A 13,519-nucleotide genomic window follows, 5' to 3' on the forward strand; every position below is an offset into this window, starting at 1 on the left:
AATACAGGTGAAATCAGTCATTGACACAGACATGGTGGTGTAGCAGGAAGATTGGAATGCCGTGAACATGCGGTTGGGAGTTCAAATCCCAGGTGAGGACATAATATTAGTTACTGTATAAATTAAATGTAAGTTGAAAGCATTGTATGGTAAAAGCACTGTGTGTGTAACTAGTTCCACAGCCTTTTTTATGTAAGATGCCCAAATAATAATTTCTAGTTGAATGAACATATGAGACAAGTTGAGCAAACATCATTTTAAGTTGACTGAATTTTTGGGGCCCGTTTATTTTTATTTTTTCTTCAGGTAACACTTGGTCCGAAATGTTGAGTAAAAAAAAAAAGAAGAAAAGGCTGTGGAACCAGTTACTTAATAATAATTAGTTGAAACAAAAATATTTATTTTTTGCTAAGTACACTTACATGGTCCACTGGAGCTTCTCGTTTCTGATAGAGTTGTACAAGGCCTAGAAAAAAAGACCAGACAAAACAGACGTCACACATATGAAAACGTGTGTACATGCATGTGTGCGTTGAATGAGTGTGGTGGGACCCTTGGTCATCCTGGTACATCCTGGTATCATGTCGGACAACTATCAATAGAGCTCCTGAATAAACCAGTTCACACTGATCTTATTAGTCACACTGATCGCTGCTTCGACCAAATTAAACCACACAAATTTACCCTGCATTTTCCAAGCTGTGCCTTCTTCTTGCGGGCCTGTGGGTGGTTCTGTCCATCTTGGGACCTTCCCAGCAGGTCAGGGAAGGACAAGGGTTTGAGGGAACGAGAGCGGGGGGCGCGGGGGTAGCGGAAGGGGTCCATTACTCTGAAGTCCCGCCGAACACGCACAGAGCAAAGAGAGCGGGAGCGATTCCGCCCATCGGAGTGGATGCTGTTTACACTAATCATAATGATGAACCAATGGGAGCAGGGTCTAGAGGGTAAGAGTTTTTGGAGGGAGGGATAAAGCGAGATTGGTCGAAGGTTCCACGGATTCTTTATATGGCCTCTTTCAAAGCGTAACACCAAAACGTACTGGATTCAGTTTAAGATAAAGATAGGGGAGAGAGAGAGAGAGAGAGAGAGAGAGAGAGAGAGAGAGAGAGAGAGAGAGAGAGAGAGAGAGAGAGAGAGAGAGAGAGAGAGAGAGAGAGAGAGAGAGAGAGAGAGAGAGAGAGAATATGACACAAAGTGGCGGCTCTAAATAGAGGTGTCACTCTTCAGACAGACAGAGAGGCAGACAACAGGGGTCTATCTTACTAACAGCGCTTCACTGGACTTTTGAGGAAACTACTGATGAGGTTAACATGGGCTTCAAGCCCTCCGAGGGGACTCCAGTTCCTGCATAATGGATCCTTATGCATTCATTATGTATGTATGGAGAAACAGTGTTGTGCAACTGCAAATCCTTTAGCACCATTCCGTGTCAAGTCTATGAAGGTGGAAGTCTTTCTGGAATGATGTCATGCAGTTGCCAACATGTTACGCAAGAGCTGGTGCATACATACAGTTCCACCATAGATACAGTTCCAATGATACCCAAGAGAGTCACACAAACACACACACACACTCACAGGTGAACACAACCCAGTTAACGAGGCTGAAGAATGCCTAAGACGATCGTAACAAACATGAGACAGCAGTGAGCAAACAAGCAATTGAGTTCACACGCACATGTACGTCAGTGCACACACACACTCCCAACACAGCGAGTGCGGGTGGAGGGAGACAATTCCACCCACTCACTCACAGGCAAGCTGTGAAGAGAACCCTAAAACTGACGCCTTGTCACGTCCTCTGGGACCCAACAACATGTATCCAAGGCTTGACAATACAGATGCTGTATCCAAGGTTGCAGAATACAGATGTGGGAGAGAGGCAGGTGGAGCTAGGAGGCTAGGAGGCTAGGACTATCCTGTTGCTGTCTATTAATGACAGTTTGGTGGCTTGAGGATGAGGGACTGAACAGGTCCCCTCTCTCCCTCCGTTCCTGGATCCTATCCTCTTCACAGGTTTGTCTTCAAACTTGTAAATGGTTTCCACACATCCACTTATTTCGCCTCCGTATGCGTCAGTCTCTTATTTCCCTCAGAAAATACCTCTATATGCGATCCAGGACAGAAAATATCTTCTGTGCTTCGCACTCCTTTTTCCTCCTTTTATCTCTCTCTCTTTTCAATCTATTTTCCTGTGTGCTGCAGATGAAAAAGCAGACAGAATCGCAGTGACAAAAGAAAGCTGATGATTAGGACCGAGAGCTCACTCTCTCCTCCCTCTGTTTTCTCACTCACTCTCTCTCACTCCCCTCTCTTTTCTCGCTTTCCCCCCTCTCTCTATGCGCATTTCTCTCCGGCTGAGCAACAAATCCCAGTCCATGTTTTCTGTTCAGATCCCTCCCTCCTTGAAATGTCAATCATTTGCCTACATATCACAGTTTTCTTAAAATGCAGACTTTTTCACACTCCATTTCCACCAGTCTAACAGTGTAATATAAAGGAATGCTCAGTCTACAGCGCCTAGTGAAAGTCTACAACCCCTTGCAAAAATGGGAGAAAAAAATTCTGCCGATTTACACAACCTGCTCTACACATTCCCTACCGCTGACAAGCATAACCATAACATGATGCTGCCACCACAATACTTGAAAATACAGAGGGTTTCACTGTAGTTTTTAATTTAGGCCCAAAAATGTATTTATTTGCCGTGTTGTCTTGCAGTATTACTTAACGGCCTTGTTGTAAACAGAATATATGATTTTAAGTGATTTAAAAAAAAACAGGCTTCCATCTTTTCACTTTGTCATACAGGCCAGTAATGTGGAGTGAATGCAATGTTGTTAATCCTCTGTATTTTCAAGTATTGTAGTGGCAGCATCATGTTGTGGGTATTACACACATTTTAATGCCAAAGACACACCAGAATGGCTTTCCAAGAGGTGTTGTTGAGTGTTCCTGAACGGTCCAGTCTGCTTGAAAATCAGAGACAAGGTTGGAATATTGCTGTTCATTAATGATTTCCTAACCACAATTCCTGAGCTTGAGCAATTTTGACAAAATCAATGGATACAATGCAGTCGGAAAGTATTCAGATCCCTTCACTTTTTCCACATTTTATTACGTTACTGCCTTATTCTAAAATGGATTAAAAAAAAAAAAAGAATCCTCATCAATCTACACACAATACCCCATAATGACAAAGCAAAAACAGGCTTTTAGAAAATTTTGCAAATTTATATAAAATAAAAAATACGGAAATATCACATTTACCTAACTATTCAGACCCTTTACTCAGTACTTTGTTGAAGCACTTTTGGCAGCGATTACAGCCTCGAGTCTTCTTGGGTATGACGCTACAAGCTTGGCACACCTGTATTTGTCACACCCTGGTTCTGGGGACTCTATATGTTGAGCCAGGGTGTGTATATTCTATGTATTGTATTTCTGTGTTGGCCAGAGTGGTTCCCAATCAGAGGCAACGAGTGTCAGCTGTTGCTGGTTGTCTCTGATTGGGAGCCATATTTATAGAGGCTGTTTTCCCACAATAGTTGTGGGATCTTGTTTCCAGTTGGTTTGTTCCTAGTTAGGTTTGTCCTTTGGATGTCACGTATCGTTTGTTGTTTTGTTTCGCTGTTCGTGTTATCATTCGATTAATAAAGTATGTTTGCTTTCAACGCTGCGCCTTGGTCTACTCCGTCTAACGATCGTGACAGAAGATCCCACCATACCAGGACCAAGCAGCGTGTCCAGGAGCAGGCGGCCTGGACATTGGAGGAAGCGCCGGGAAAGGAGCTGGAGAGGTTGGCGATGGCCCAGGTGGGCAAATCGTGGTCCTGGGAGGACATGCTCGGGGGCAAAGGGCCATGGGCTAAGATTAAGGCCCTGGCGAGAGAGGAGCAACGGCGTCAACAGTGTCGTCGTCGGACGGACGAGAGGCAACCCCAGACATTTTTTAGGGAGGGGCACACGGCATGGGCGACTGGGCAGCAGGAGGCTGCCACAGGGCGTAATGGGAGACGAGGAGAGAAGGCCACCGGGTTACGGGAGCCATTGGTGAGAGGAGGGAAGGAAGTTGTAGAGGCACGGCGAGAGGTACTGAGGTGTATTGCCAGTCCGGTCCGGCCCGTTCCTGATCCCCGTTTAAGGCCAGTGGTGTGTGTTCCCAGTACGGTCCGGCCTGTTCCTGTTCCTCGCACCAAGCCTACGGTGCGCGTCGCCAGCCCGGCCCGGCCTGTTCCTGCCCCTCGCACCAAGCCTACGGTGCGCGTCGCCAGCCCGGCCCGGCCTGTTCCTGCTCCTCACACCAAGCCTCCGGTGCGCATCGCCAGCCCAGCCCGGCCGGTTCCTGCTCCTCGCACCAAGCCTACGGTGTGCGTCGCCAGCCCGGCCCGGCCTGTTCCTGCCCCTCGCACCAAGCCTACGGTGCGCGTCGTCAGCCCGGCCCGGCCTGTTCCTGCCACTCGCACCAAGCCTACGGTGCGAGTCGTCAGCCCGGCCCGGCCTGTTCCTGCTCCTCGCACCAAACCTACGGTGCGCGTCGCCAGCCCGGCCCGGCCTATTCCTGCTCCTCGCACCAAGCCTACGGTGTGCGTCGCCAGCCCGGCCCGGCCCGTTCCTGCTCCACGCACCAAGCCAGGGGTGCGAGTCGTCAGCCCGGTCCGGCCCGTTCCTGCTCCACGCACCAAGCCAGGGGTGCGTATCGTCAGTCCGGTACGGCCCGTTGCTGCTCCACGCACCAAGCCAGGGGTGCGCATCGTCAGCCCGGTCCGGCCCGTTCCTGTTCCACGCACCAAGCCGGGGGTGCGCATCGTCAGCCCGGTCCGGCCCGTTCCTGTTCCACGCACCAAGCCAGGGGTGCGTATCGTCAGTCCGGTACGGCCCGTTGCTGCTCCACGCACCAAGCCAGGGGTGCGCATCGTCAGCCCGGTCCGGCCCGTTCCTGTTCCACGCACCAAGCCAGGGGTACGCATCGTCAGCCCGGTCCGGCCCGTTCCTGCTCCACGCACCAAGCCAGGGGTGCGCATCGTCAGCCCGGGCCGGCCCGTTCCTGCTCCACGCACCAAGCCAGGGGTGCGCATCGTCAGCCCGGTACGGCCCGTTCCAGCTCCACGCACCAAGCCAGGGGTGCGCATCGTCAGCCCGGTCCGGCCCGTAGCTGCTCCACGCACCAAGCCAGGGGTGCGCATCGTCAGCCCGGTCCGGCCCGTCCCTGCTCCACGCACCAGGCCAGGAGTGTGCGTCGTCAGTCCGGCACAACCCGTGCCTGGGTCACCGGTGCCTGGTCAGGTACCGGTCAGCTGCTCCACACCGGAGCTGAAGCAATCCGCTTCTACGATGTCCAGTCCAGCTCCAGCCAACGGGGCCAGACCGGACCAGGGGCGCCATGGGGGGATGGTTGAAGGGTGGTGGTCAAGCCCGGAGCCGGAACCGCCTCCGAGGAGGAATGCCCACCCAGCCCTCCCCTGGTTTGTTGATGTTTAGGCGCGGTCGCAGTCCGCGCCTTTAGGGGGGGTTACTGTCACACCCTGGTTCTGGGGACTCTATATGTTGAGCCAGGGTGTGTATATTCTATGTATTGTATTTCTGTGTTGGCCAGAGTGGTTCCCAATCAGAGGCAACGAGTGTCAGCTGTTGCTGGTTGTCTGATTGGGAGCCATATTTATAGAGGCTGTTTTCCCACAATAGTTGTGGGATCTTGTTTCCAGTTGGTTTGTTCCTAGTTAGGTTTGTCCTTTGGATGTCACGTATCATTTGTTGTTTTGTTTCGCTGTTCGTGTTATCATTCGATTAATAAAGTATGTTTGCTTTCAACGCTGCGCCTTGGTCTACTCCGTCTAACGATCGTGACAGTATTTGGGGAGTTTCTCCCATTCTTCTCTGCAGATCCTCTCAAGCTCTGTCAGGTTGGATGGGGAGCGTCGCCTCACAGCTATTTTCAGGTCTCTCTAGAGATGTTTGATCGGGTTCATGTCTGGGCTCTGGCTGGGCCACTCAAGGACATTCAGAGACTTGTCCCGAAGTCACTCCTGCATTGTCTTGGCAGTGTGCTAAGGGTCATTGTCCTGTTGGAAGGTGAACCTTCACCCCAGACTGAGGTCCTGAGCGCAGACATTTTTTGGTACCCTTCCCCATATCTGTGCCTCAACACAATCCTGTCCCGGAGCTTTACGGACAATTCCTTCGACCTCATGGCTTGGTTTTTGCTCTGACATACACTGTCAACTGTGGGACCTTATATAGACAGGTGTGTGCCTTTCCAAATCATGTCCAATCAATTGAATTTACCACAGGTGGACTCCAATCAAGTTGTAGAAACATCTCAAGGATGATCAATGGAAACAGGATGCACCTGAGCTCAATTTCGAGTCTCATAGCAAAGGGTCTGAATACTTATGTAAATAAGGTATTTGTTGTTTTTCTTTATATAAATTTGCAAACATTTCTATAAACCTGTTTTCGCTTTGTCATTATGGGGTATTATGTGTAGATTGATGAGGAAGAAATTGTATTTAATCCATTTTAGAATAAGGCTGTAACGTAAAAAAAATTGGAAAAAGTCCAGGGGTCTGAATACTTTCCGAATGCACTGTATATGTTGCCCTAAGAGCAAAGTTGGTAGAATATTATTTAAAATGATTCACAGCTGTAACTGCTGCCAAAAGTGATTCCACCAAGTATTAACTCTGGGGTGTGAAGACATACGCAATCACGGAAATCTTTGGGGTTTATTTTATTAATATGGAAACATTTATATAAAGTGGAGTAGGTTGTGTAGATCCGTAGGAAAATAATCCAATGTAATCCCTTTTTAGATAAAATTTGAAGACAGTGCAACAGGTGTGTAGACTTTCACTTGGCACTGTAGGTAGAAGTATGACACAATGGTCCCTTTATAATACAGTAACTCATAGTCTGCATTACAGATAATGCTACTAATTTGAGGGCTGAGATGTAGGCTGTACAAAAAGGACAGAAAAGTATCACCTATGGGATGAGCAATGTACAGAACATAATGTAATACCATTGTTAAACAAATCTGTATATACCAAAAGAGTCATAAACTCCTGATTGAGATCTATTTCCAGGTCACTGAGGAAAATAATCCTCCGTCTGAGCCTCCCTCAATCTGGTAATGGCTAAAAATAATTCCAGGGTGGTGGTACCGTACTCTGTACAGTCTGGACTCTCTACAGTTTGTACTGTGCAGAGTTGAAGGCAAACTACATGTTCATACTCAATGGAGTTGGTTTAGTTTGACTAACAACATAAATAAGATGTATCATTTTTTGATAATCATAATCATTCATCAAGTGGCCCCCTCTCTCTCACTCTGTCGGTCCCTATCCCTTCCCCTCTCTCTCACTCAGTCGGTCCCTATCCCTATCCCTTCCCCTCTCCCTCACTCAGTCGGTCCCTATCCCTTCCTCTCTCTCTCTCACTCTGTCGGTCCCTATCCCTTCCCCTCTCTCTCATTCTGTCGGTCCCTATCCCTTCCCCTCTCCCTCACTCTGTCGGTCCCTATCCCTTCCTCTCTCTCTCTCACTCACTCTGTCGGTCCCTATCCCTTCCCCTCTCCCTCACTCTGTCGGTCCCTATCCCTTCCTCTCTCTCTCTCACTCACTCTGTCGGTCCCTATCCCTTCCCCTCTCTCTCACTCTGTCGGTCCCTATCCCTTCCCCTCTCCCTCACTCAGTCGGTCCCTATCCCTTCCTCTCTCTCTCTCTCACTCTGTCGGTCCCTATCCCTTCCCCTCTCTCTCACTCTGTCGGTCCCTATCCCTTCCCCTCTCTCTCACTCAGTCGGTCCCTATCCCTTCCTCTCTCTCTCCCTCCCTCACTCTGTCGGTCCCTATCCCTTCCCCTCTCTCTCACTCTGTCGGTCCCTATCCCTTCCTCTCTCTCTCTCACTCTGTCCGTTTGTCAGATAGTTCTGGATCCCAGATGCCTTATGAGCTTCAGTGCTTCCCTGAGTTCTGTAGCTTTACTTAAGCCTGACCTCCTTCATTCAGGCACATCTCCCTACACTGTCACATGGCACCTCTCAACCGGGAGGAGAGGAGCAGCAGTTCACCATCTCTTAAACACACACTGCAATCTGTGTGTGTGTGTGTGTATGTGGTCGGTCCAGTGGGATGGTAGGGGGTTGACATGCATACAGAGGTCATATTTCATCCAGCCCAAAATGAAAAGGAGCAGCTGTCTTAACAGAGAATGACAGGGGCTAAAACACAAAGGACTTCATATGTTGACAGCGCTTTACTTCTTACCTTCAAACACTTTTTTTGCCTGAGTCAAATTGCTGTGCCACAAATTGACCCCCTATCTCCTAGCCCCTTTGTGTTGATCTGAAAGGATTGGATAGGATAGCTAGCTAGCTTAGAGGGTAAGGTGGAGTTATTTTCATACCGCTTATACTGTACCTATCCAATCTTTTCAGATCTACATAAGTGCATACGAGGTAGGGGGAAGGGGTTGTTTAGGGATTGGGCACATGTCTTTTAGAGCAATCTATCCCATTGAAGTGGATCTTCCGGGTCCATTTCCCAGTATTGGGTCGGGGGACACAGGTCATATTATTAGATTAAATTGATTGACCCACTATGATCTACATTTACAGAGTAAAATGTCAATACTCTCACTGTTAATGTTTCCTATGACAATAACAAAGGTTATTTACAAAACGCTATATCCACACATTTTTCACATTTGTGTTTTTTCACTAGAAGTGATTGCTTATGGGTACCTTCATCTGCTGAATGAATAAAATGTCAAATGTAAATGTTTTACATACAGATCTCATTACTGTATTGATTTTATTTTTATGTATGTCACAAATGTATCATTTGTACAGTTCTTTATTAATAATGTAGTTATTTGTGACATTCGACTGTGTAATATCTAGCAGTACTACCTATTTCTCTGAGAGTGAGGCAGATATATAGCGTTTTGCAAAAGAACATGATTGTCTCTCTGAAATGAAACCATCAAGTGATACATTTCAAACAAATACATTCCTTTAATTGAACAACCCCCATGCCATGATTAGATAGTGAAAAAACAAACCAATTTCTTTCATAAGATCTTTAAATAATAAAAGCAAATTTACCAACATTTCAGAAAATTGATATACAGCTTTTTGGAATAAAACTCTTGAACTGAACAAACAGTGTGATGTGCTGATTGTATGAAGCAAAGTGAACCTCTCCACTTTAATGAGTTGTGTTAATATGCAGCGCAGCAATAGAGAACTATGCCCTTGACACTCAGAGAAAAACATGTGGAAATGTACACCACACTGTCTGCATTAACATCCCCTGCATAATCACCACCCAAGAGACACAGAAACATTACTCATACTTTACACAAAATACTGACAACAAGGTTATGAAAAGAGATGATATGGAGAAGAATATGGAGGGAAGAAAGAGAGAGAAACATAGAAAGAGAAAGAGCGAGAAAAGGGTGGAAGCAGCGAGCAAGGAAGACACAGAGTGATTTGTAACGCCTGTATGATAATACCATGACAAAACGCTCATCGCAGCAGGGGGTATCATGTGACAGCCAAATTCCCATTTACTTAAGAGGCCTGTCCTCCCTCTCACCCATTGCCAGTCATTTACCATATGAGCCCTGCCCCACAGACTACTGTACTGTGGCAGCCTCCTCTCTGCACCAATAGACACAGAAACAGACCTGTTGACTTGGACAATCTCTCTGGTTGCTGCTTTAATACCCCTTACAGACCAGCACAAACCATTACAGAGGGTGAGATGGATGATGAAAGACATGGATGGATGGATGGATGGATGGATGATGAAAAACATGGATGGATGAAGAGATGAAGAAGAGATGGATATAGCAAATTGGTCGGTCTGTTGTGAAAGATAGTGACACAGAAGCGATTGCGGAGCGTTCCATAATATTTAATGGAGCACTCAGCTGTGATATGAATAGTTAACTGAGAGAGCCTGAGGAGGAACACAGCTTGGCCATCTCTGTGGGCTGCAGGCAGCTGGGCTGAGCTCCCACAGAGGTAGGTGGAACAGAGAGGTAGGAACATCACAGACGGAGTGCAGAGGAGCGGTAGAGAGATACGACACAGAGAGAGAGAGAGAGAGAGAGAGAGAGAGAGAGAGAGAGAGAGAGAGAGAGAGAGAGAGAGAGAGAGAGAAAGAGGGAGGGAAAGAGGGACAAACCTGATAAATAAAATGGAGGACTAGCGAAGAATACATGCAAGCAGATGGAAAATGTTCTGCCATGGGGTGATATGATATGTAACAGAATGAGAGAGAGAGACTGTAATAAACACAGAGACATGGAGGGAGGGAGAGATGAAAACAAGGGAGTAGGAGGTGATGCTGTTCACAGGAGCGAGGCAGAGAGTGGAAGGACAAGAGGAGGGAGAGAGAGTGGGAGGTAGAACATGTTGGCGCTCTCTCTCTGATCTGCACAATATTGCTCTGTTCACGCAACAGCTCAGAGGTGGTCAACAGACCACATTGAAAGCCTTTAGAGACAGAAACCCCTTCCACTACAACACGAAGGAAATACATCATGCTGGATCATGCCTGTAAAAGGACACACACTATCTGAGGCACAGGAGGTTGGTGGCATTTTAATTGGGGAGGACGGGCTCGTAGTAATGGATGGAGCAGAATCAGTGGAACGGTATCAAATACATCAAAAACATTGTTTCCATGTGTTTGATGCCATTCCATTTTCTCCATTCCGGCCATTATTATGCACTGTTCTCCCCTCAGCAGCCTCCACTGCTGAGGGTGAGAAATGTTATGTCTCTCTGACACCCTTTAGGACATGCCTCTCTCAATATCATCTGATCAGTGGTGCAAGTTACTCTGACGTCAACAATAAACTATCTGGAAAACCCTGAAACCGATTCATGGATATCAAGAGATCATGTGGTCAAATAGAGGTAATGCAGCTAAAACAAGGGTCCCACTGTTTGCATGTGGTTGTATGCACATGGTTCGACACATCTATATGTGTTTTTACAGTATGTTTTAACTAATTCAACACACCTTGAGCAGTTCTTTGGGAAAATCCTTTCCGTCGTTTAGCCCTTCCAGGTTGCCGATGAACTGCAGGATGGACATTTTCTTACCGATATTCTGAGGAGGGAGAAAGGGGCACCTTCACTTGCAATGTCTCCTTAAGGAGCCCTCAAGGAAAAACTACTGCTGTAGTTATATGTTATAGGGTATATATCACATCGTCTTAAGCTGTAACCAGGGCCCAGAGTTTTTCCTGCTCAGGCCAATGGTCTTTCTTTTTGACCAGAGAACTTTAAGCTCTTTACCCACATTTCAACATGAGCCCTTCACAGCTCTTTAGCCCCTGGCTCCCCCACAGGTACTCACGTGGCCATGCAGGTCTGTGTTGAGCAGCATCAGGGCACAGGTCAGAGTGTGGACACTGTCTGGAGCAGGGAGAAAGAGAGACGTTTCAGTGAGTTCTAGTGCAGTATCAGTGCAAGAGTGCCCCACAGTGGCTACTTTTGACACCTTGGAACACACACATTTACATTTTAGTCATTTAGCAGACGCTCTTCTCCAGAGCGACTTACAGTTAGTGAGTGCATACATTTTTCATACTGGCCCCCCGTGGGAAACGAACCCACAACCCTGGCGTTGCAAACGCCATGCTCTACCAACTGAGCTACACGGGACCACACACACTCTTCACCCTGTCTTACCTTCAGAAGGCATTGCATTGGGGTTGCATTGTAGATATCGCCTAGAGAAGTGGGCCAGCACTCGCTCTCTCTCTTGTGTCTCTCCCATGAGGGCAAACTCCCTCAGGAAGGCTCTGTGGATGCCATACAGCATTGTGAGTGTTCACCATTCATTGGGGGAAAAAATTACTAGGTCATTGTGCTACATTTTTAACAATTTCCACTGAAAGATATCTTACCGTAGTGCTTGGTCAATAGTAAGGCCTGAAAAGTTGAAGTAACTGAGGTATTCTTCTGCCACCATCCGACTGAATTCATTACTGCAGAAAGACACACACAACATACTTACTATGCATGAAAGGTAAACAAAAGACAAAGGCAGAGAGAAGTGACCAGGTACCTGGCCTATGTACAGCCAGTCCCAAATCATTTCCTATCCTTATCTTGGCCCTAACCCCTCAATGTTAGCATATGTGAGGGGTCTGAATAGTTATAAGCAATATAATAGTAAAGATTCCACTTCCACCTTATAGATCTGCAAACATTGAAGGGTAAGGACCAAGGGGAAGGGTATGGATCAAATTGGGACCAGCTGGTACTGCTCCAGTATACTCACTTCTTGCTAAGGTGCCTGGCCACGTCAGACTTCCTGAAGCCATCCAGGTTGAAGAGCCGTTTGGCCAGGCGCTTGGCGGCCTGCAGGTCAGCCTTGTTGCCGTTGGCCAGGGCCTCTGTGCTGCCCAAGGCCAAGCGCTCGCCCACATCCTGCTGTGTGAACGGATCTGGAGCCCAGTGGCCTGGCTTCTCCCTGACAGACGACAATAGGAGAGGAGGGATGACTCACATGAGGCTGGTGTAGCACTATTATAACGGGAAGGTTTGGTTCTGTCTCTAATTTAACTGTATGAAGAAGAAGACGAAGACGAAGAAGAAGTCGTCATCATGGGGGACAAAAATAATAATGTGACAAACTGTCTTGGCACATAGTAAAGCAGATGGTTGGCACTGGCAGGTGCCATATTTATATATACAGCGAGGGAAAAAATGTATTTGATCCCCTGCTGATTTTGTACGTTTTCCCACTGACAAAGAAATGATCAGTCTATAGTTTTAATGGTAGGTTTATTTGAACAGTGAGAGACAGAATAACAACAAAAAAATCCAGAAAAACGCATGTCAAAAATGTTATAAATTGATTTGCATTTTAATGAGGGAAATAAGTATTTGACCCCCTCTCAAACAGAAAGATTTCTGGCTCCCAGGTGTCTTTTATACAGGTAACGCGCTGAGATTAGGAGCACACTCTTAAAGGGAGTGCTCCTAATCTCAGTTTGTTACCTGTATAAAAGACACCTGTCAACAGAAGCAATCAAACAATCAGATTCCAAACTCCCCACCATGGCCAAGACCAAAGAGCTCTCCAAGGATGTCAGGGACAAGATTGTAGACCTACACAAGGCTGGAATGGGCTAGAAGACCACCGCCAAGCAGCTTGGTGAGAAGGTGACAACAGTTGGTGTGATTATTCGCAAATGGAAGAAACACAAAATAACTGTCAATCTCCCTCGGCCTGGGGCTCCATGCAAGATCTCACCTCGTGGAGTTGCAATGATCATGAGAACGGTGAGGAATCAGCCCAGAACTACACGGGAGGATCTTGTCAATGATCTCAAGGAAGCTGGGACCATAGTCACCAAGAAAACAATTGGTAACACACTACGCCGTGAAGGACTGAAATCCTGCAGCGCCCGCAAGGTCCCCCTGCTCAAGAAAGCACATATACAGGCCCGTCTGAAGTTTGCCAATGAACATCTGAATGATTCAGAGGA

At 47.2% G+C, this 13,519-nt stretch overlaps 1 protein-coding gene across 1 annotated transcript in view; it reads right to left on the minus strand.

The window, feature by feature from the left end:
- Positions 1 to 13,519, minus strand: part of LOC311133406 (uncharacterized protein) — a gene marked incomplete at its 5' end in the record, with an annotated part of 44,405 nt that overhangs the window by 6,407 nt on the left and 24,479 nt on the right. The window contains 6 exons of the mRNA XM_084166901.1: positions 423 to 466; positions 11,038 to 11,127; positions 11,377 to 11,435; positions 11,712 to 11,824; positions 11,930 to 12,010; positions 12,307 to 12,498. Of these exons, the coding sequence (XP_084023027.1) occupies positions 423 to 466; positions 11,038 to 11,127; positions 11,377 to 11,435; positions 11,712 to 11,824; positions 11,930 to 12,010; positions 12,307 to 12,498 (579 nt within the window). The remainder of the gene's footprint in view (positions 1 to 422; positions 467 to 11,037; positions 11,128 to 11,376; positions 11,436 to 11,711; positions 11,825 to 11,929; positions 12,011 to 12,306; positions 12,499 to 13,519) is intronic.

Source organism: Coregonus lavaretus, assembly GCF_964263955.1.
Source record: "Coregonus lavaretus genome assembly, chromosome: 1".
In the NCBI taxonomy this organism is placed as follows: Eukaryota; Metazoa; Chordata; class Actinopteri; order Salmoniformes; family Salmonidae; genus Coregonus; species Coregonus lavaretus.